General features: G+C 45.0%; 1 protein-coding gene across 1 annotated transcript; it reads left to right on the top strand.

Annotated features, from left to right (window-relative positions):
• Positions 1 to 6,828: 6,828 nt before the first annotated feature.
• LOC139273833 (zinc finger protein 436-like) lies at positions 6,829 to 7,955 on the top strand. The gene has a single exon (XM_070890909.1). The coding sequence runs from the start codon at positions 6,865 to 6,867 to the stop codon at positions 7,864 to 7,866; it is 1,002 nt and encodes a 333-aa protein (XP_070747010.1). The 5' UTR covers positions 6,829 to 6,864; the 3' UTR covers positions 7,867 to 7,955.
• The last annotated feature ends 13,533 nt before the right edge of the window (positions 7,956 to 21,488 follow it).

The raw sequence follows: 21,488 nt of genomic DNA, 5'->3' as shown, positions 1-21,488 counted from the left end.
GGGCTGAGGCCTGTCTTAGTTCCTCAGACATAAATTATCATCTTCACCAATTATTTTCCAGCATTTAATTTCCTTTTATTTACAAATAGAATTGCAGACAGTTTCATTTATTGATAGCATATTACCTTCTGTGCTCTTGTTTAGAAAGTGATGTCACACTGACCATTCCATTACAAAGGTGACCATGTCTATCCACAGTATTCAGTGGGAAAGGGGATTGAATCTCACATAAGATAATGAGCAGCCACCCACCAGTCTCTGCACATTATTTTCTAGTGATCACCTCACTATCACTATCACTAACACAGAAGCAAGTGATGGTTTAAGTGATGGTAAAAATAAAATTGTATGGGTGAAAGAGGAGTTGCGGTGAGGGCGTTTGGAGAGTAGGGGTGAAAGGAGGTGGGGTGAGGGGTTTGGAGTATAGGGTTGAAAGCAGAGTTCGGTGAGGGTTTGAGAAATGGGTGAAAGAGTAGTTGGGATGAGGGTGTTGGAGAGTAGGGGTGAACGAGATGTATGAGTGAGGGGGATTTACTGCCCATTGATCATCTCTGTTGAACTAGGATGAGGTTTATTTTTTCTTCAAATATTTTGAATTGTGTGTTTCACTGGCGTTAGATGCGGGGCAGCTGTTTCTGGTGAATTAATGTGGACAGTGTTAATTGGGAATAGATTTGTGTGGGATCATTCTGTGCTGAACGCATTGCTGGGCTGCGGATTTGCCCTCAGTCCCAGTGATGAGGTGCTGTCGACAACAAATCCAGGGACTACTTATGGTGCGACAACAGATCCAGGATCCACTTACACTGTGACACCAAATCCAGGGACTACTTGCACTGTCACACCAAATCCAGGAACCACCTACATTATGACACCAAATCTAGGGACCACTTATATTGTGACACCAAATCCCGCGATCACTTACATAGAGAAACCAGATTTAGGGACCAATTACAATGTGACACCAAATCCAGGGACCACTTACATTGAGGCATCAAATCCAGAACCACTTACACGGTGGCCACAAATCTAGGGATTACTTACAGTGTGACAACAAATCCAGGGACACTTATACTGTGACACCAAATCCAGGGACACTTATACTGTGACACCAGTTACAATGAGACACCAAATCAAAGGACCACTTACACCGAGACTACAAACTTACATAGGATATACAGCACATTCCAACTAACCAGTCCATGCCGGCGTTTATGCTCTGCTCGGGAATTATACAGCCTCAGTATTGGGAATGATCATGCTGGCAAAACCAGCTCCAGTGAGGTCAAAAAGGTTGGTAATGGCTGAAGATATGATGCTGGAATCACATGGCGACTCTGGTAGGGCTTGGTGACAGGTTATTGTCAAAAGCCCTTTTCAGGCAGGCTGATGAATGGATGTAACCAACACAACGATTGTATCCGTCTGTTCTTGTACCAAAACGTAATGACCCGAATTCATTTTTTGTGAGAAATGTAGAGATGTGAAAGAAGGGACGAAATGAGGCTTGTGCAGGAACATAATAAATAGGACAGGAAAAGGCCATTTGGCCTCTCGAGCCTGCTCTGCCGTTTAATAAGATCATGACTGATCTGATCATGGACTCAGCACCACTTCCCTGCCCGCTCCCCATTTTAACGGGTGGTGGTTCGACTCACACTTGTTGGATATAGTTATTGCCTGGCACTTATGTGGCATGAATGTTACTTGCCACATCAGCCCAAGCCTAAATGCTGTCCTGGTTTTGCTGTATGCGGGCATGGACTGCTCCATTATCTGATGAGTTGCAAATGGAACTGAACAATGTGTAGTCATCAACGAACATTCCCACTTCTGTCCTTATTATGGAAGGAAGGCCCTCGACTCCCTTACCTTTCAAAGAGCTGTATATCTCCACCTTAAATATATTATATAACCCAGCCTTCACAGCTTTTTGGGGCAGAAATGCCACAGATTTATGACCCTGAGAGAAGAAATTCCTCCTTATCTCTGTTCTAACTGGGCGACCTCTTATTCTTAAATTATGCCTCCTAGTTCTAGATTCCCCACGAGTGGAAACATCTTCTCTGCATCTACCTTATCGAGCCCTCTTAGTGTCTTATATGTTTCAATCAGATCTCCTCTCATTCTTCTAAACTCGAATGAGTTTAGGCCCAACCTTTCTTCATAAGTCAACCCCTTCGTCCTAGGAATCAACCTCGTGAACCTTCTCTGAACTCGGAAAGCAGGTTCCTTGAATGAACAGTTTGTATAACTGTTTGTGACTCGTCTGTATATGGTTAAAAACATGAAATGGAAAAGGGCACGTCCAGTGACACTTATATTGAAAATAATGGTTTATGAGTTAATCACTATCTCCTTAACCAAATATCCTATTGACCACCCCAACCACTAACCCCAATTCTAAGAAATAACCACAACCACTAACCTCCAAACCTACACCCAAACCCCAGCCCATAATCAAGGATTATTGGCAGGGGTCAGTGGAGGAGCTAAAGACCTGATAAATGAATTATTTAAACAATTATCGTGATGCAAGATATACAGCAACATATGTCATTAACAACTATTTATATCAACGAAACCATCAAAATCAGCAAAGACACTTACAAAGCTCAGAACATTTCAAAAGCTATCACATGCAGTAACCGCATTCACAAAGCGTTAAACACAGAATAAAAGATTTCCAGTCTTTAGCAAGATAGTTCTTTCAAGGTATTTAACTGCCCAGGTATGTCCTGCCCACAAATAACATAACAAATCCAATCTGGCCATTTACTGTCCCATCAGTCTACTCTCAATCATCAGCAAAGTGATGGAAGGTGTCGTCAACAGTACTATCAAGTGGCATTTACTCACCAATAACCTGCTCACTACTGCCCAGTTCTGCATCCACTAGGATCACTCGGCTCGAGACCTCATCACAGCCTTGGTCCAAACATGGACAAAATAACTGAATTTCAGAGGTGAGGTGAGTGTGACTGCCCTCGACTTCAAGGCAGCATTTGACTGAGTGTGGCATCAAAGAGCCCGAGTAAAACTGAAGTCAATGGGAATCAGGTGCAAAACTCTCCACTGGTTGGAGTCATACCCAGCACAAAGGAAGATGGTTGTGGTGGTTGGAGATCAATCATCACATCCCCAGGACATTGCTGCATGAGTTTCTCAGGGCAGTGTCCTAGGCCCAACTATCTTCAGTTGCTTCATCAATGGCCTTCCTTCCAGAATAAGGACAGAAGTGGGAATGTTCGTTGATGACTACACAGTTTTCAGTTCCATTTACAATTCATCAGATAATGGAGCAGTCCATGCCCGCATACAGCAAAACCAGGACAGCATTTAGGCTTGGGCTGATGTGGCAAGTAATATTCATGCCACATAAGTGCCAGGCAATAACTATATCCAATAAGTGTGAGTCGAACCACCACCTGTTAAAATTTAATGGCATTATCTTCGCCAAATCCCCTACCATCAATATCCTGTGGGGCACCATTGACCAGAAACTTAACTGGACCAGCCACATAAATACTGTGACAAGAAGAGCAGGTGGATATTTTGCATCGAATGTCTCATCAAAACCTTTCCACCATCAAGGCACAAATCAGGAGTGTGATGTAATACTCTCCACTTGCCTGGATGTGCAGCTCCTATAACACTCAAGAAGTTCGACACCATCCATGTCAAAGCAGTCTGCTTGATTGGCATCCCATCGTCAACCTTAAACATCCACTCCCTCCAACACCAGCACACCGTGGCTGCAGTGTGTACCATCTACAAGATGCATTGCAGCAAATCGCCAATGCTTCTTCGACAGTATGTCCCAAACCCGTGATCTCTACCACCTAGAAGGACAAGGGCAGCAAGCAGATAGGAAGGCCACCATCTCAACGTTCCCTTCCAAGTCACACTCCATCCTTCATCATCGCTGGGTCAAAATCCTGGAACTCCCTCCCTAACAGCACTGTGGGAGTATCATTACTACACGGACTGCAGCGGTTGATGAAGGTGGCTCAGTACCATCTTCTTAAGGACAATTAGGGATGGGCAATAAATGCTGGCCTTATCAGCGACGTCCATATCCCGTGAGCAAATAAAAAAAGGGTTGGTTGAAGGGAATGTCAGGTGAGTGTAGAGTGAGACACTCCAGTTAATTCTATGACATGCACAAAATGTATACTCAACCGGAACATGCTTGGGATTTGATGTAGTAGAAGATGGACTGGGTGAGAAGTGAAATATTCTAGAGTAAGAAAAGGTACAAAATGGAACAGTCTGTAAAGGAACATGAATTAGTCTACTTTTGTTATGGAGAAATCAAATATTCGGCATACTGTGCTTGAAACAATTTATTCTTTATACAGAACCTTAATCTTCAGCTCAGGTATAGCGGTCATTAAGATCAGCAGAAACAAACTATCCCTGCCAGAATGAACATGTTTCAGTGCCCAATGAAATCCAAGTAAATCCTGTTCGATTCACCAACATGGCCGTTCAATGGCGGGGCTTTTACCCAGCATTCCCCGCGGGGAGAATCTTCCGCTCTCAGATTATAGGAGATCAGTGCGCAGGCGCGGGAACACGCCTTGGTTTGGAGCATGCACGGTGTATTAATGGCCGAGAACGCACGCCAAACATCTGTTCCGCAAAAGCGTTGAATTTCAGCAGGCGGGACGGGAATAATGGACCAGCGTGTAGCGGAGAGGCTTGGAAAACAACTGGTGCACGAATAAAGCCCGAAATAATAACCTGAAGGTCGGCGTTTGCAGCTTCCGGGCTTTCTGCCCGTAGCAGGCCCAGGAAAAGGTCGGCCATCTTTGTGCAGGAAAGCAGGTTCAGTGCTCCGCTAACTTGATTGTTAGTAGCAAAGCGCATGCGCGGCTATCTTCGTGCAGGAACAAAAAGTGAGTTGTGTCCGTCTGTTTCCAACCAGGTGCTGGTGAGTAAATCATGGACTAACTATTTGCACTGCACTTTTTTGCCAGACAAGCGACAAGCCCCGCTCCTTGCCCGTACTGCACTTTTAAGCCCCGCCCCCTCGAATCATGCCATCCCCGTGGTGCCAGAAGCAGGACCTGAGGTTCCGACTCTCTCCCCGCCGGCCTATGCCTAATGGTGGCGGGCTGCTGCTCCTCCGGCCAACCTCCCGCTGAGCTGCGAGTTCCCCGCTCGTCTCCCGACTGAACAGACCAGAGCCTGGAGATAATTCCAGTTTCTGGAGCTAATTTCCCTGTTTCGGGAGTTCCTATTTCCCTGGTGGTTTAGCAGCCCGGACACGAGCTCCCCACTGGGCTGCCGAGCCCCGCGCTCCCCCTGGGCCTGGTTGGAGAGAGAGCGCCTGGTGGGGGAAGAGAGGGAACTCAAGAAAGACGGATTACGTTCTTCCAACCCCCTACAAGGGGCATCGTTGGAGTGGATGATATCCAGAAGTCACAACACTGTCACTATTCACTTCATACCCAATAAACCTGTTAACAATCCGTACACAATTCCCCATCTATGGTGATGGTGATGGTGATGGTGGTGGGGGGGGGGGGGAGGATGTGCATGCGTAAGGCACTTTGGCTGGGGGAGGCATGCATTGGACTGGGGTACGGGACTTTGGCTGGGGGAGGCATGCATTGGACTGAGGTACGGGACTTTGGCTGGGGGAGGCATGCACTTGCACTGGGCAATGGAACTTTAGCTGGCCCTTGCTGTCTTCTGGGGAGCTCTGTCCTCTGTCACTTCAGGAAGTCAAAGTGGATCGAGTTACAATTTGCAAATACAGACCTTGGGATGGTCGGTTCCAGTTACACATTCCTGTGAAACTTCAGGGTGTGGCTTATCCTCCAAGGAGACCAATCATAGACACAGGGTGGAGCCTGTTGGCCAGTTTTGCTGTACAAATTAGTGCATCGGTAAATCATTGCCTCAGTTATTTTATTCTCACTCTCCACACCTCGGATTTCTCACCATCTCCTAAAGGCACTGTTCAGTGCCAAGCTTATGATTTACATCCCACACAATTGTAACAGAAAAGTCCCAGAGCTGTACAATCCCAGCGTTGGAATCCCCATGTACAGTCCTAGGATCAGAGTCCCCTGCCTGGGGTCCCAGGGTGGGAGCCGCCTGCCTGGGGTCCCGGGGTGGGGGTTCCCCCGTCTGGCGTCCCGGGGCGGGAGTCCCCCGTCTGGCGTCCTGTAGAGGGAGCCGCCCGCCTCGGGTCCCGGGGTAGAAGTACCCCGGAGCGAGCGCGGCATCATGATCATCGAGTTCAGCTCTCAGGCCCTGAGTCTCAGCCGCCGGGTCCCGGGCAACACTGACTGCAGCTCTCAGAGCTCTACTCAGAGCTGCCGGGTCTGGCACCAGCAAACCCCAGGGCAACCCCTCCCCCACACAAGGACAACAACAACTTGCATTTATACAGCAGGCCCAGCCATTACCAACTGCTCTGTATTGGGATGGGCGCTGAATGCGGAAGTCGGTCGCTGGCCTCCTGTGTGGGTCTGTGTGATGCATCAGTTTGAGCTGGAGTGAATAGGGGTGAGAAGCTGCTGGATTTAACACCCAGTAATTCTGGGCCCAGTGGGACCAACAATTTCCCATGTGGGACTGTCGAGGGAGGTGAATGGGTTTCCTTCCCTGAAGGACATTAGTGACCCAGTTGCATTTTTACGACAATCCGGCAGCTTACATGGTCACTTTTTTGTAGTGCCGGCCCCACAAATGACCACTTTCATTAAGCTCAATTTGACAACCTGCGTGTGTGTTTTTATGGGTTCTCTCTCACACTCCCTTTTTCCTGTTTGAAATTCACTTTACAGGGTGTTAAAAGGAGAGGATTTGTAGACTGGAAGCTCAAACCAAATATCACATCAAGATCTGATGGAGTCACTCGATTCATCGGGACCAGAATATCATCGGCCTTTCAACATGGAAGCAGAAAGCACTTCTCACAGTAGGGAGAAACTGTTCACCTGCTCTGTGTGTGGACAAGGCTTCAGCCGATCTTCCAACCTGAAGAGACATAAGTGCAGTCACACTGCGGAGAAACCGTGTAAATGTGAGGACTGTGGGAAACATTTCCACTACCTGTCCCAGCTGGAAAGACATCGGCGAGGTCACACTGGGGAGAGGCCGTTCACCTGCTCCGACTGTGGGAAGGGATTCACTCAGGCATCCCACCTGCTGAGACATCAGCGCAGTCACACTGGTGGGAGATCTTTTAAAAGTTCTGACTGTGAGAAGAATTTTGAAAGCAAACAGCACCTGCTGAGTCACCAGCACACTCACACTGGGGCGAGGTCATTCATCTGCTCTGAGTGTGGCAAGGGATTCACTACCTCATCCAACCTTCTGACACATCAACGTGTTCACACTGGGGAGAGACCGTTCACTTGCTCTGTGTGTGGGAAGGGATTCACTCAGTCATCCGACCTCCTGAGACACCAGCGAATTCACACTGGGGAGAAGCCGTTCACCTGCTCCGACTGTGGGAAGGGATTCAGTCGGTCATCCGACCTGCTGGCACACCAGCGAGTTCACACTGAGGAGAGACCTTTTAAATGTTCTGACTGTGAGAAGAGTTTTAAAAGCAAACAGCACTTGCGGAGACACCAGCACACTTATACTGGGGAAAGGCTGTTCACCTGCTCTGAGTGTGGGAAGGGATTCACACTATCATCCAACCTGCTGAGACACCAGCGAATTCACACTGGGGAGAAGCCGTTCACCTGCTCTGACTGTGGGAAGGGATTCACTCAGTCTTCCCACCTGCTGATACACCAGCGAGTTCACACTGGGGAGAGGCCGTTCACCTGCTCGGAATGTGGGGAGGGATTCACTCTGTCATCCAACCTGTTGAGACACCAGCGAGTTCACAAGTGACAGCAAGGGTTGGATTCTGCTGTTAATCATATCCCAGACTGAATTGCGTTCATTCTGACAATTGGGGTTTATAACTCCTGTAACTGGACTGGAGATTAATATTTGGGATATTGACAAATAAATTAGTGTTGCTTTCAACACATTGCTGTAGATGTTTGTCTTTCCTACCTGAGTGTTTAGCATCACCTGGCTGGAGATCAGTAAGGACAATCTGGGGAGAGGATTGTACGGCGGGAACAGAACTTCAGCCTGGACACAGTCCTCAGGGCCACACTGAGAGGGGTAAATGGCACTTTGGTCTTTCTCGTCTCTTTTCACTGACGGCAAAGTCGTCATGTGGGTTACTCTTGACACATGTAATGTCCAGATGATATCCACTCAAGGTTGTTCAAAGAGATGGGACGAGTGCTCTGTGAGCCCCTTGCCCATATCTTCAGCAGCTCAGTAGAGTCATGGATTGTGCCCCGAGATTGGAAGGCAGCTCACATAGTTCCTATTTTCCAAATTGGGGATAAATCTGAGCCAGGGAACTAAAGGCCCATCAACGTGACCTCGATCACCGGGAAGAGACTTGAAGGGATCCTAAGAGACGCTGTTTTCAATCATGGAGAAAGGGAAGGGGCTATTAGAGATACGGAACATGTATTCCCCAAAACAAGGTCACGTCTTACAAATTAGCTTGAGTTTGTAAAGTAGTTGTTAGGTTGATGGATGGTGGAAATCCAGTTGACATTGTTGATCTCAGGGGTGTCAAACTTATTTTCTATTACTGAATGTGGCCCATGCCAATATCCAGGCACTTGGTGTGGGCCACATTCAGTAAAAGCTATTAAAATAGGAATAAATACATCGGAATTTACATTTAGATTTTATTTACTGCCGCTGCTTCCGATCCCTGCCACCACTTATCTTAAGTATTGATGAACTGACCCTGCTCAAACCATAGCCACAAGGATATCAGTACATTGTTCTGCCTGTGACCAGACGGCTGTGTCACAATCCCACATAGATACCGTTTCCTTGTTTCACATCTCCATACCATCTCTTTACACATCCTCTTTCTACACAATTGCAGCAGACATGAGCAAAGACGTGAGGCTTATTAAAAGACACACATTTCATTACAGCAAAGGTTACAGTGGAGAAATGTTCAGTTATTTTCCATTACAGGCAAAATGTCAAGCAAACCAGCAGCACACTGAGTGTCTCATTGGTCTACATTTCTTTCCATAAATACATTTGCTGAGTGGATATAAACTTAAACCAGGTTTGCAGGTGTGATGCTCTATTAACATATTAAAGGTGGAAGAGATGCTGTGGGGCACACGCTAAGTCCAGTAGCTGAAAGTGATTAACAGACTGCGTTTTGTGTTTCGTCGTCCCAAGCGTGTATCAATACCAACAAAATCGAAGCCCATGGAATAAAATGGACAGTGGCAGCATGGATACATAATTGGCTAAGTGACAGGAAGCAGAATAGTGACAAACGATTGTTTGTCAGACTGGAGGAAAAGGTGTTCCACAATGGTCGGTGCTAGGGCCCCTGCTTTTCTTGTCCCTGCCCCTGCATCGTTGCTGGCTCTGCTGCACAGGAGGGCAGGAAAAAGAGTGGGAGAGCTATAGTGGTAGGGGATTCTATTGTAAGGGGAATAGATAGAAGTTTCTGCGGCCGTAATCGAGACTTCAGGATGGTATGTTGCCTCCCTGATGAAAGGATCAAGGATGGCTCGGAGGGGTTGCAGGACATTTTGAAGGGGGAGGGTGAACAGCCAGTTGTCGTGGTGCATATAGGTTCCAACAATATAGGTAAAAAAACGGGATGTGGACCTACAAGACGAATTTAGGGAGCTAGGAGCTAAATTAAAAGGAGGACCTCAAAGGTAGTAATCTCAGGATTGATACCAGTGCCATGTGCTAGTCAGAGTAGGAATAGCAGGATAGCTCAGATGAATACGTGGCTTGGGGAGTGGTGCAGAAGGGAGGGATTCAAATTCCTGGGACATTGGAACAGGTTCTGGGGGAGGTGGGACCAGTACAAACTGGACGATCTGCTCCTGGGCAAGACTGGAACCAATATCATAGGGGGAGTGTTTGCTAGTGCTATTGGGGAGGGTTAAACTAATATGGCAGGGGGATGGGAATCTATGCAGGGAAACAGAGAGAAGGAGAATGGGGGCAGAAGCAAAAGATAGAAAGAAGAAAAGTAAAAGTGGAGGGCAGAGAAACCCAAAGCAAAAAGGGCCACATTACAGCAAAATTCTAAAACGGGCGTAGTGTGTTAAAAAGACAAGCATGAAGGCTCTGTGCCTCAATGAAAGGAGTATTCATAATAAGGTGGAACAATTAACTGTGCAGGCAGCAAGTAACAAATATGATATAATTGGCAGCACGGAGACATGGTTCCAGGGTGACCAAGGCTGGGAACTCAACATTCAGAGGTATTCAACATTCAAAAAGGACAGACAGGAAGGAAAAGGAAGTGGGGTGGCGTTGCTGGTTAAAGAGCAAATTAACACGATAGTAAGAAAGGACATTAGCTTATGTGATAGATGATGTGGAATCGGTATGGGTGGAGCTACGGATTACCAAAGGGCAGAAAATGCTAGTGGGAGTTCTGTACAGATCACCAAACAGTAGTAGTGAGGTTGGGGACAGCATCAAATAAGAAATTAGAGATGCGTACAATAAAGGTTCAGCAGTTATCATGGGCGACTTTAGTCTACATATAGATTGGGCTAACCAAACTGGTAGCAATGCGGTGGAGGAGGATTTCCTGGAGTGTATTGGAGATGGTTTTCTAGACCAATATGTTGAGGAACCAACTAGAGGGCTGGCCATCCTAGACTGGGTGATGTGTAATGAGGAAGGACTAATTAGCAATCTTGTTGTGTGAGGCCCCTTGGGGAAGACTGACCATAATATGGTAGAATTATTTATTAAGATGGAGAGTGACACAGTTAATTCACTGAACTTAAGGAAAGCTAACTTCGATCGTATGAGATGTGAATTGTCTAGAATAGACTGGCGAATGATACTTCAAGAGTTGCTGGTGGATAGGCAATGGCAAATATTTAAAGATCACATGGATGAACTTCAACCATTGTACATCCCTGTCTGGAGTAAAAAATAAAATGGGGAAGGTGGCTCAACCAAGTATGAGAGGAAGCTTGCTGGGAACATAAAAACTGACTGCAAAAATTCTATAGATATGTGAAGAGACAAGCATTAGTGAAGACAGATTCAGGTCAATTTATAATATGAAACAAAGAAATCGTTTTCTTTGGTTCTGTCTTCATGAAGGAAGACACAAATAACTGTCCAGAAATACTAGGGGACCGAGGGTCTAATGAGGAACCGAAGGAAATCATTATTAGGCAGGAAGTTGTGTTCAGGAAGTTGATGAGATTGAAGGCCGATAAATCTCCGGGGCATGATAGTCTGCATTCCAGAGCACTTAAGGAAGTGGCCCTAGAAATAGTGGATGCATTGGTGATCATTTTCCAACAGTATATCGACTTTGGATCAGTTCCTATGGACTGGAGGGTAGCTAAAGTAACACCAATTTTTAAGAAAGGAGTGAGAGAGAAAACGGGTAATTATACACTGGTTAGCCTGACATCAGTAGTGGGGAAAATGTTGGAATCAATTCTTAAAGATGAAACAGAAGTGCATTTGGAAAGCAGTGACAGGATCGGTTCAAGTCAGCATGGATTTATGAAAGGGAAATCATGCTTGACAAATTTTCTAGAATTTTTTGAGCATGAAACTGGTAGAGTGGACAAGGGAGAACCAGTGGATGTGGTGTATTTGGACTTTCAAAAGGCATGTGACAAGGTCTCACACGAGATGGGTGTGCAAAATTAAAGCATGTGGTATTCGGGGTAATGTACTGACGTGGATAGAGAACTGGTTGGAAGACAGGAAGCAAACAGTCGGGATAAACGGGTCCTTTTCAGAATGGCAGGCAGTGACTAGTGGGGTGCCACAGGGCTCAGTGCTGGGACCCCAGATCTTTACAATATACATTAATGATTTAGATGAAGAAATTGAGTGTAAAATCTCCAAGTTTGCAGATGACACTAAGCTGGGTGGCGGTGTGAGCTGTGCGGAATACGCTAATAGTCTGCAGGATGACTTGGATAGGTTAGGTGAGTGGGCAAACGCATGACAGATGCTGTATAATGTGAATAAATGTGAGGTTATCAACTTTGGGGGCAAAAACACGAAGGCAGAATATTATCTGAATGGCGGCAGATTAGGAAAAGGGGAGGTGCAACGAGAACTGGGTGTCATGGTACATCAGTCATTGAAAGTTGGCATGCAGGTACAGTAGGTGGCGAGGAAGGCAAATGGTGTGTTGGCCTTCATAGCTAGGGGATTTGAGTATAGGAGCAGGGAGATTTTAATGCAGTTGTACAGGGCCTTTATGATGCCTCCCCTGGAATATTGTGTTCAGTTTTGCTCTCCTAATCTGAGAAAGGACGTTCTTGCTAATGAGGGAACATAAGAACATAAGAATTAGGAACAGGAGTAGGCCATCTAGCCCCTCGAGCCTGCTCCGCCATTCAATAAGATCATGGCTGATCTGGCCGTGGACTCAGCTCCACTTACCCGCCCTCTCCCCATAACCCTTAATTCCCTTATTGGTTAAAAATCTATCTATCAGTGACTTGAATACATTCAATGAGCTAGCCTCAACTGCTTCCTTGGGCAGAGAATTCCACAGATTCACAACCCTCTGGGAGAAGAAATTCCTTCTCAACTCGGTTTTAAATTGGCTCCCCCGTATTTTGAGGCTGTGCCCCCTACTTCTAGTCTTCCCAACGAGTGGAAACAACCTATCTGCCTCTATCTTGTCTATCCCTCTCATGATTTTAAATGTTTCTATAAGATCACCCCTCATCCTTCTGAACTCCAACGAGTAACGACCCAGTCTACTCAATCTATCATCATAAGGTTAACCCCTTCATCTCCGGAATCAGCCTAGTGAATCGTCTCTGTACCACCTCCAAAGCCAGTATATCCTTCCTTAAGTAAGGTGACCAAAACTGCACGCAGTACTCCAGGTGAGGCCTTACCATTACCCTATACAGTTGTAGCAGGACCTCCCTGCTTTTGTACTCCATCCCTCTCGCAATGAAGGCCAACATTCCATTCGCCTTCCTGATTACCTGCTGCACCTGCAAACTAACTTTTTGGGATTCATGCACAAGGACCCCCAGGTCCCTCTGCACCGCAGCATGTTGTAATTTCTCCCCATTAAAATAATATTCCCTTTTACTGTTTTTTTTATTCCCAAGGTGGATGACCTCACAGTTTCCGACATTGTATTCCATCTGCCACACCTTAGCCCATTCGCTTAACCTATCCAAATCTCTTTGCAGCCTCTCTGTGTCCTCTACACAACCCGCTTGCCCACTAATCTTAATGTCATCTGCAAATTTTGTTACACTACACTCTGTCCCCTGTTCCAGGTCATCTATATATATTGTAAACAGTTGTGGTCCCAGCACCGATCCCTGTGTCACACCACTAACCACCGATTTCCAACCTGAAAAGGACCCATTTATCCCGACTCTCTGCTTTCTGTTCGCCAGCCAATTCTCTATCCAGGCTAATACATTTCCTCTGACTCCACGTACCTCTATCTTCTGCAGTAACCTTTTGTGTGGCACCTTATCGAATGCCTTTTGGAAATCTAAATACACCACGTCCATTGGTACACCTCTATCCACCATGCTCGTTATATCCTCAAAGAATTCCAGTAAATTAGTTAAACATGATTTCCCCTTCATGAATCCATGCTGCTTCTGCTTGATTGCACTATTCCTATCTAGATGTCCCGCTATTTCTTCCTTAATGATAGTTTCAAGCATTTTCCCCACTACAGATGTTAAACTAACCAGCCTTTAGTTAACTGCCTTATGTCTGCCCCCTTTTTTTAAACATAGGCGTTACATTAGCTGCTTTCCAATCCGCTGGTACCTCCCCAGAGTCCAGAGAATTTTGGTAGATTATAACGAATGTATCTGCTATAACTTCCGCCATCACTTTTAATACCCTGGGATGCATTTCATCAGGACCAGGGGACTTGTCTACCTTGAGTCCCATTAGCCTGTCCAGCACAAACCCACTAGTGATAGTGATTGTCTCAAGATCCTCCCTTCCCACATTCCTGTGACCAGCAATTTTTGGCATGGTTTTTGTGTCTTCCACTGTGAAGACCGAAGCAAAATAATAATTTCAGGTCTCAGCCATTTCCACATTTCCCATTATTAAATCCCCCTTCTCATCTTCTAAGGGACCAAAATTTACTCTAGTCACTCTTTTCCGTTTTATATATCTGTAAAAGCTTTTACTATCTGTTTTTATGTTTTGTGCAAGTTTACCTTCGTAATCTATCATTCCTTTCTTTATTGCTTTTTTAGTCATTCTTGCTGCTGTTTAAAATTTTCCCAATCCTCTAGTTTCCCACTAACCTTGGCCACCTTATATGCATTGGTCTTTGATTTGATACTCTCCTTTATTTCCTTGGTTATCCACGGCTGGTTATCCCTTCTCTTACCGCCCTTCTTTTTCACTGGAATATATTTTTGTTGCGCACTATGAAAGAGCTCCTTAAAAGTCCTCCACTGTTCCTCAATTGTGCCACCGTTTAGTCTGTGTTTCCAGTCTACTTTAGCCAACTCTGCCCTCGTCTCACTGTAGTCCCCTTTGTTTAAGCATAGTACGCTCGTTTCTGACACAACTTCCTCACCCTCAATCTGTATTACAAATTCAACCAAACTGTGATCACTCATTCCAAGAGGATCTTTTACTCGGAGATCATTTATTTTTGTGCAGCGAAGGTTCACCAGACTGATTCCCGGGATGGCAGAACTGACATAGGAGAAGAGACTGGATCGACTGGGCCTGTATACACTGGAGTTTAGAAGGATGAGAGGGGATCTCATAGAAACATATAACATTCTGATAGGATTGGACAGGTTAGATACAGGAAGAATGCTCCCGATGTTCGGGAATTCCAGAACAAGGGGACATAGTCTAAGGATTAGAGGTAAGCCATTTAGGACCTAGATGAGGAGAAACTTCTTCACTCAGAGATTGTTAACCTGTGGAATTCCCGACCGCAGAGAGTTGTTGATGCCAGTTCATTGGATATATTCAAGAGAGAGTTAGATATGGCCCTTACGGCTAAAGGGATCAAGGGGTACGGAGAGAAAGCAGGAAAGGGGTACTGAGGTGAACGATCAGCCATGATCTTATTGAATGGTAGTGTAGGCTCAAAGGGCCGAATGGCCTACTCCTGCAACTATTTTCTATGTTTATATGTTTCTTGATATATATTAATGACTTAGACTTAGGTGTACAGGGCACAATTTCCAAATTTACAGATGACACAAAACTTGGAAACATAGTGAACAGTGAGGAGGGTAGTGATAGATGTTACAAAGACATAGACATGCTGGTGGAATGGGCGGTCATGCGGCAGATGCAATTTAACATAGAAAAGTTCAAAGTGATACATTTTGGTAGGCAGAAAGAGGAGAGTAAATATAAACTAAAGATACAATTTTAAAAGGGTGCATGAACAGAGAGACCGTGCACCAATCGCTGAAGTTGGCAGTGCCGATTGATAACGCAGTTACAAAGGCTTATGAGATCCTTAACTTCATGAATAGAGGTGTAGAGTACAAAAGTATGGATGTTATGATCAACCTGCATAAAATACTGGTTCAGCCTCAACTGGAGTAATGTGTCCAATTCTGGGTACCGCATTTTAGTACATATGTGAAGGCCTTCGAGAGGGTGGAGAAAAGATTTACAAGAATGATTCCAGGAATGAGGGACTTTAGTTACATGAATAGTCTGGAGAAGCTAGGATTGTTCTCCTCAGAACCGAGAAAAGTGAGAGCAGATTTGACAGACGTGTTCAAAATCATGAGGGGTTGGACAGAGTCGATAGAGAGAAACGGTGCACATTGGCATTAGGGCCAAGAACCAGAGGACAGAGATTTAAGGTGATTGGCAAAAGCACAAAAGGAGACATAAGAAAAAACCTTTTTATGCAGCGAGTGGTTAGGATCTGGGATCCTCTGCCTGAAAGGGTGGTGGAGGCAGACTCAATTCCGGTTTTCAAAAGGAAGTTGGATAAAAACCAGAAGGAGAGAAATTTGCAGGGCTACGGGGAAGGGGCGGGGAATTGGGACAAGCTGAAGCTCTTGCAGAGAGCTGGCACGGACTTGACGGGCCGAGTGGTCTCCTTCCGTGCTGCAACCACTCTTCAATTGTAAGGTGATGAAAACGCTATTGCCCAGGAAGCTCCATCTCCCGGGCACTGGGACCCGGTTGGTAACAGTGGCCCTGAAGCCCCGCCCACTATGTTCCCGCACACGCGCTGTGATCCCGCCCTGAACAAGATGGCGGCCAGTGACCCTCCGCCCTCACCTGGGCTTGTCACCGGGGGCAAACATAGGGCCCGTGGGCTCTTCGGGGATTCAGACCTACACTGAGTGACTACAGAGCTTCGCAGACCACCCGCGGGTCCAATTCCAGTGGGATGAGGGCAGAGTTGGCTAAAGTAGACTGGAAACAAGGCCTAAACGGTGGCACAATTGAGGAACAGTGGAGGACTTTTAAGGAGCTCTTTCATAATGCGCAACAAAAATATATTCCAGTGAAAAAGAAGGGCGGCAAGAGAAGAGATAACCAGCCGTGGATAATCAAGGAAATAAAGGAAAGTATCAAATCAAAGACCAATGCGTATAAGGTGGCCAAGGTTAGTGGGAAACTAGAGGATTGGGAAGATTTTAAGCAACAGCAAAGAATGACTAAAAAAGCAACAAAGAAAGGGAAGGTAGATTACGAAGGTAAACTTGCGCAAAACATAAAAACAGATAGTAAAAGCTTTTACAGATATATATGTCGAGGAAATTTAGCTTAAATTAACTCAGGCGGAGACTTTCAGAATTGCGCTTCGAGAGAATTTTATTTCTAAAACTAACGAGATATCTCGGAGAGCCCGCTTAGTCCACACCAAGGCAGAACTCTGAATTTTACAGGCAACTTCGCTCTATCTTTATACAGTTGAAACAGGAATTTTATCTGCATCTCGCCACACATAAACATTATTCATACATTCTGTGAGTACAAAGGTAATTATATCTATGAGCATTATTCATACGAAACTGTGAGTACAAAGTTCACCCCGGTAGGCACACTTTATCAGTTTCTTGCATAGTTTCTCTCTGTCCCTAGGCTGATAAGCAAGGTATCTGGAAACTCATGCAAAGACCAGACAGTCATGTATATACAACCTTCTGTTCTTTGAGGCTGATAAGTTTCGGTAAACACCAGATAGTCATGTATATGCAACATTCTGTTCATTGAGGCTGATAAGTTTCGGTAATTTTCTCTAGCTCCGTGAATTCTACAGAATCAGCAAAAGCGAACTTAACCCTTCCTTTAACCTAGGACATGGATTGTTTTCTTCTACAACTCCCTCCTTGTTGATCTTTTCCAGATCAACACGGTTTCATATTCTTTTCATGTTTGAAAGGGGATTCATACCCTTCAGGGTAGGGTCGCATTTCAAGGCATTTTTCCTCGTCGTAATCATCTATATTTTCTTCTATGCGATTTAACCTTTCTTTTATGAACACACTTTTTCTTTCCATGCGGGATACTAGGTCCATTACTTGACCAATTATTTTTTTCAATTTCATCCACATTGCACAAATGATTATCAACAACGCAAGCATAACTGAACCCAAGATTACTATGGGGTGTATGGCCAGTTTCAATACGGCTGAGGCCCTGGGGGACCATCCGTAAAACACATCCCACCAGTGTGTACTGTTAAGAAGGTGACTTCATCTGCGATTTTTACTAGTTGTCCCTTCCTGTAAGCCATTTCGATTTTGAATTGGTGGATGTCTCTGCCTCGTTCAGACAGAGCTTCCTCAATTTGCTTGTCATTACGTATCAAATTGTGCAGTCTGGTCAAATTAATTATAGGGGGTAGGGGGTCAATCCTATGCACAGACAGGTATTTTTCTACATTTTGCCACTGCCCAAAGGTATAAGTTCTTTTTTCTTTAGGGTCATGCAAGGTGTATACTCCCCTCACGCATGTATTAATGGGGGGGCCTATGTAGAATTCTATCCAGATAGACAGATTTGCTTCCTGTCACACAGATTTCATTCGGTCCAATTTCTGCAATCTCAGTGTCATTTGTTGGCTTTAATTTCCATTTACATACTCCAATGGAGTGATGCAGTGAGCATGGTTCGTATGTGGCGGTCTGATAGGGACATACCATTCCGAATGGCCAACTAGCACATCCCCTCTGGTGATGTGTCATATTCTTCTCATCGACCCAATCTCCTTTAAATTCTGGGTACCAGAAGTTCTGTCCAAACAGCTGGGGCATTACTTGGAACTGACACCAAATTTCTTTTTGTGTCTTACTTACTATCTCCATAGTAACGTTACATCCTTTTTAATTACAACTGGTATATCTTTTTTGAGGGTTAATGGTTAAATTAAGAAGCTTATCCCTTTTGTTAATTTCCAGCAACCTTTCCCATGTGTTAGCATGGAAGGATAATATTTTCCTTTCTAACTCGGCTCTTAATAGCTGTCTGATCATTTCTTTAAACAGGCAATGGGTGTACTTGTTTACTCCCTGTTGTTCTTTCATTGGGTGCTCTATTTCCTTCTCTATCACTTCATTCTGTTCCCAGGTCATTTCATTTATGACGTAACCTGATATCTGTAATTGGTGTAATCCTTCATCCCAGGCATTTCTGATCTTTATATCTTCCCCTACCAGTCCTCCGATGACCTGGATTTTATTTTGTAGGGCCTCAATATCCATAGTGTTTAATGCTCCTATTCCTGCTCCCACTCCGCCTAACACAGTCCCTAACACATCCTGTTTCTTTCTTTGGGGTCTTTCTTTTTCAAAAGATACCTTAAGTTGACATTAAGTTGGGTGGCAGTGTGAGCTGCGAGGAGGATGCTATGAGGCTGCAGAGCGACTTGGATAGGTTAGGTGAGTGGGCAAATGCATGGCAGATGAAGTATAATGTGGATAAATGTGAGGTTATCCACTTTGGTGGTAAAAACAGAGAAACAGACTATTATCTGAATGGTGACAGATTAGGAAAAGGGGAGGTGCAAAGAGACCTGGGTGTCATGGTACATCAGTCATTGAAGGTTGGCATGCAGGTACAGCAGGCGGTTAAGAAAGCAAATGGCATGTTGGCCTTCATAGCGAGGGGATTTGAGTACAGGGGCATGGAGTTGTTGCTACAGTTGTACAGGGCCTTGGTGAGGCCACACCTGGAGTATTGTGTACAGTTTTGGTCTCCTAACCTGAGGAAGGACATTCTTGCTATTGAGGGAGTGCAGCGAAGGTTCACCAGACTGATTCCCGGGATGGCAGGACTGACCTATCAAGAAAGACTGGATCAACTGGGATTGTATTCACTGGATTTCAGAAGAATGAGAGGGGACCTCATAGAAACGTTTAAAATTCTGATGGGTTTAGACAGGTTAGATGCAGGAAGAATGTTCCCAATGTTGGGGAAGTCCAGAACCAGGGGACACAGTCTAAGGATAAGGGGTAAGCCATTTAGGACCGAGATGAGGAGGAATTTCTTCACCCAGAGAGTGGTGAACCTGTGGAATTCTCTCCCACAGAAAGTTGTTGAGGCCAGTTCACTGAATATATTCAAAAAAGAGTTAGATGAAGTCCTTACTACTAGGGGAATCAAGGGGTATGGTGAGAAAGCAGGAATGGGGTACTGAAGTTGCATGTTCAGCCATGAACTCATTGAATGGCGGTGCAGGCTAGAAGGGCCAGAATGGCCCACTCCTGCACCTATTTTCTATGTTTCTATGTTTCTATGTTAACACTGGTTGTGTGGCAACCATCTTCTTTGGTGGATATTTAATTCGTATTGTTAGATTTAATACACCTGGGGATCTTACCACTGGGATGCAAGTGGTCAGTATCCTTTTTAGATGTCCCAGGTCCAGGTCTTCTGGGTGGCCGGATTCTTTTACTGACCATTTTACCACGAATGGGTCTCCTCCATTCACCGGGGTATTATTCATGCACAACATCCGCTGCCCATCTACCATACTTGTAAATGAATAACGGAGGTAGTCTTTTCTCTCGTCCGGCCCTCCTATGTACCCCCATCTCTTGTTTTTCCCTGTGCTCCGAGTACACTTCATCCACACATCGGCCTGGTATTCTATGAACAACTGATACCCTTTCCCCAATATAAACTGGAATTCCCCTCTTTCTTCCTTCATTCCACATGCCTCACATCGTGCTGTAAAATTCCCTACTTTACAACTTTGGCCTACTGGGCATATAAAATTGCCTTGCTGCCTTGAACTATTACTGCTTTCCCATACCATTTTCCCTTCCATACTCTTCCTTCTTTTAGGACCTCTTCCTCCTGCCAGGAGTTCCCTGTCGCTAAAATGATCAGTATACCTAACGTCCATTTATAATTTTTCCAAGAGTCCCTTCCCATCTTCCCTTTCTTGTTTGTTTCTATACCACTCTTGAATTAAGTCGTTACAATAACAACACGTCCACACGATAGTAACAGTGGGCCAAATAATAAAGGCCCAAACTGGCACACAAATGAGCTCTGACATCCGTTCCTGAACTTTTGGGCAGTACTTTCAAGTCCAAATATTTAATTTAATACAAGAACAGGTACAGTTCTTCAGCGAGAAGATGGCCTTTTTCTTAGTCAGGCAATCGTAGTACGTCCTGGTTCAATGCCTTTTCTTTTGTCTGTATTTCGTCGGGAAAATAATATTTACAACGGGTTGCATGCACCCAATTTGGTTGCTTTTCCAACTTCAGCGCGGTTCGTGTTGTGAGAATTATCTGATATGGTCCTTTCCACCTAGGAGAAAAGGATTCTTTGTTTAATGTTTTTACCACCACTTGGTCTCCAGGCCTAAAAGGGTGCATATTTCCTTCCGACGGGGGCACCTGTGTCTGTTTTATTTGTTCATGCAGACTCCTTGCTATTTCACACATGGCCTGAGCATGCTTTAGTGATTTTTCATCATTCCAAATTAATGCTATTTTTTCAGCCAACAATGGTGGTTTTACGCCGGTAGGCATTGGTCTTCCCAACAAGGCTTCATGTGGTGTCAAACCAGTATTTCGGTTTCTTTGGTTTCTCATTGTATACAGTACCAATGGTAAGGCATCTGGCCATTTTAATCCTGTTTCCTAACATACCTTGGTGAGGGTAGATTTTACTATCCATTCGCTCTCTCTACCATTCCCGAGGACTGTGGTTGATATGGTATATGTAACTTCCACTGGAAACCTAATGCTTCTGCAAGATTTTGCACTATCTTTCCTGTGAAGTGTGTTCCCCTATCACTATTGATTCCCATAGGTATCCCGTATCTTGGTACTATTTCTTTAAATAGAATCTTTACTACTGTTCGGGCATCGTCTCTCTTAGTGGTGTACGCTTCTACCCATCTTGTGAACATGTCTATTATCACCAATAGGTACTTAAAACCTGATACTGGAGGCATGTGGACAAAATCAATTTGCAAATTTTCAAAG

This window comes from Pristiophorus japonicus, chromosome 9 (genome assembly GCF_044704955.1).
Source record: "Pristiophorus japonicus isolate sPriJap1 chromosome 9, sPriJap1.hap1, whole genome shotgun sequence".
NCBI classification, from domain to species: Eukaryota; Metazoa; Chordata; class Chondrichthyes; family Pristiophoridae; genus Pristiophorus; species Pristiophorus japonicus.
The sequence above is the reverse complement of the archived record's forward strand: the minus strand, read 5'-3'. Positions and strand labels throughout refer to the sequence as shown.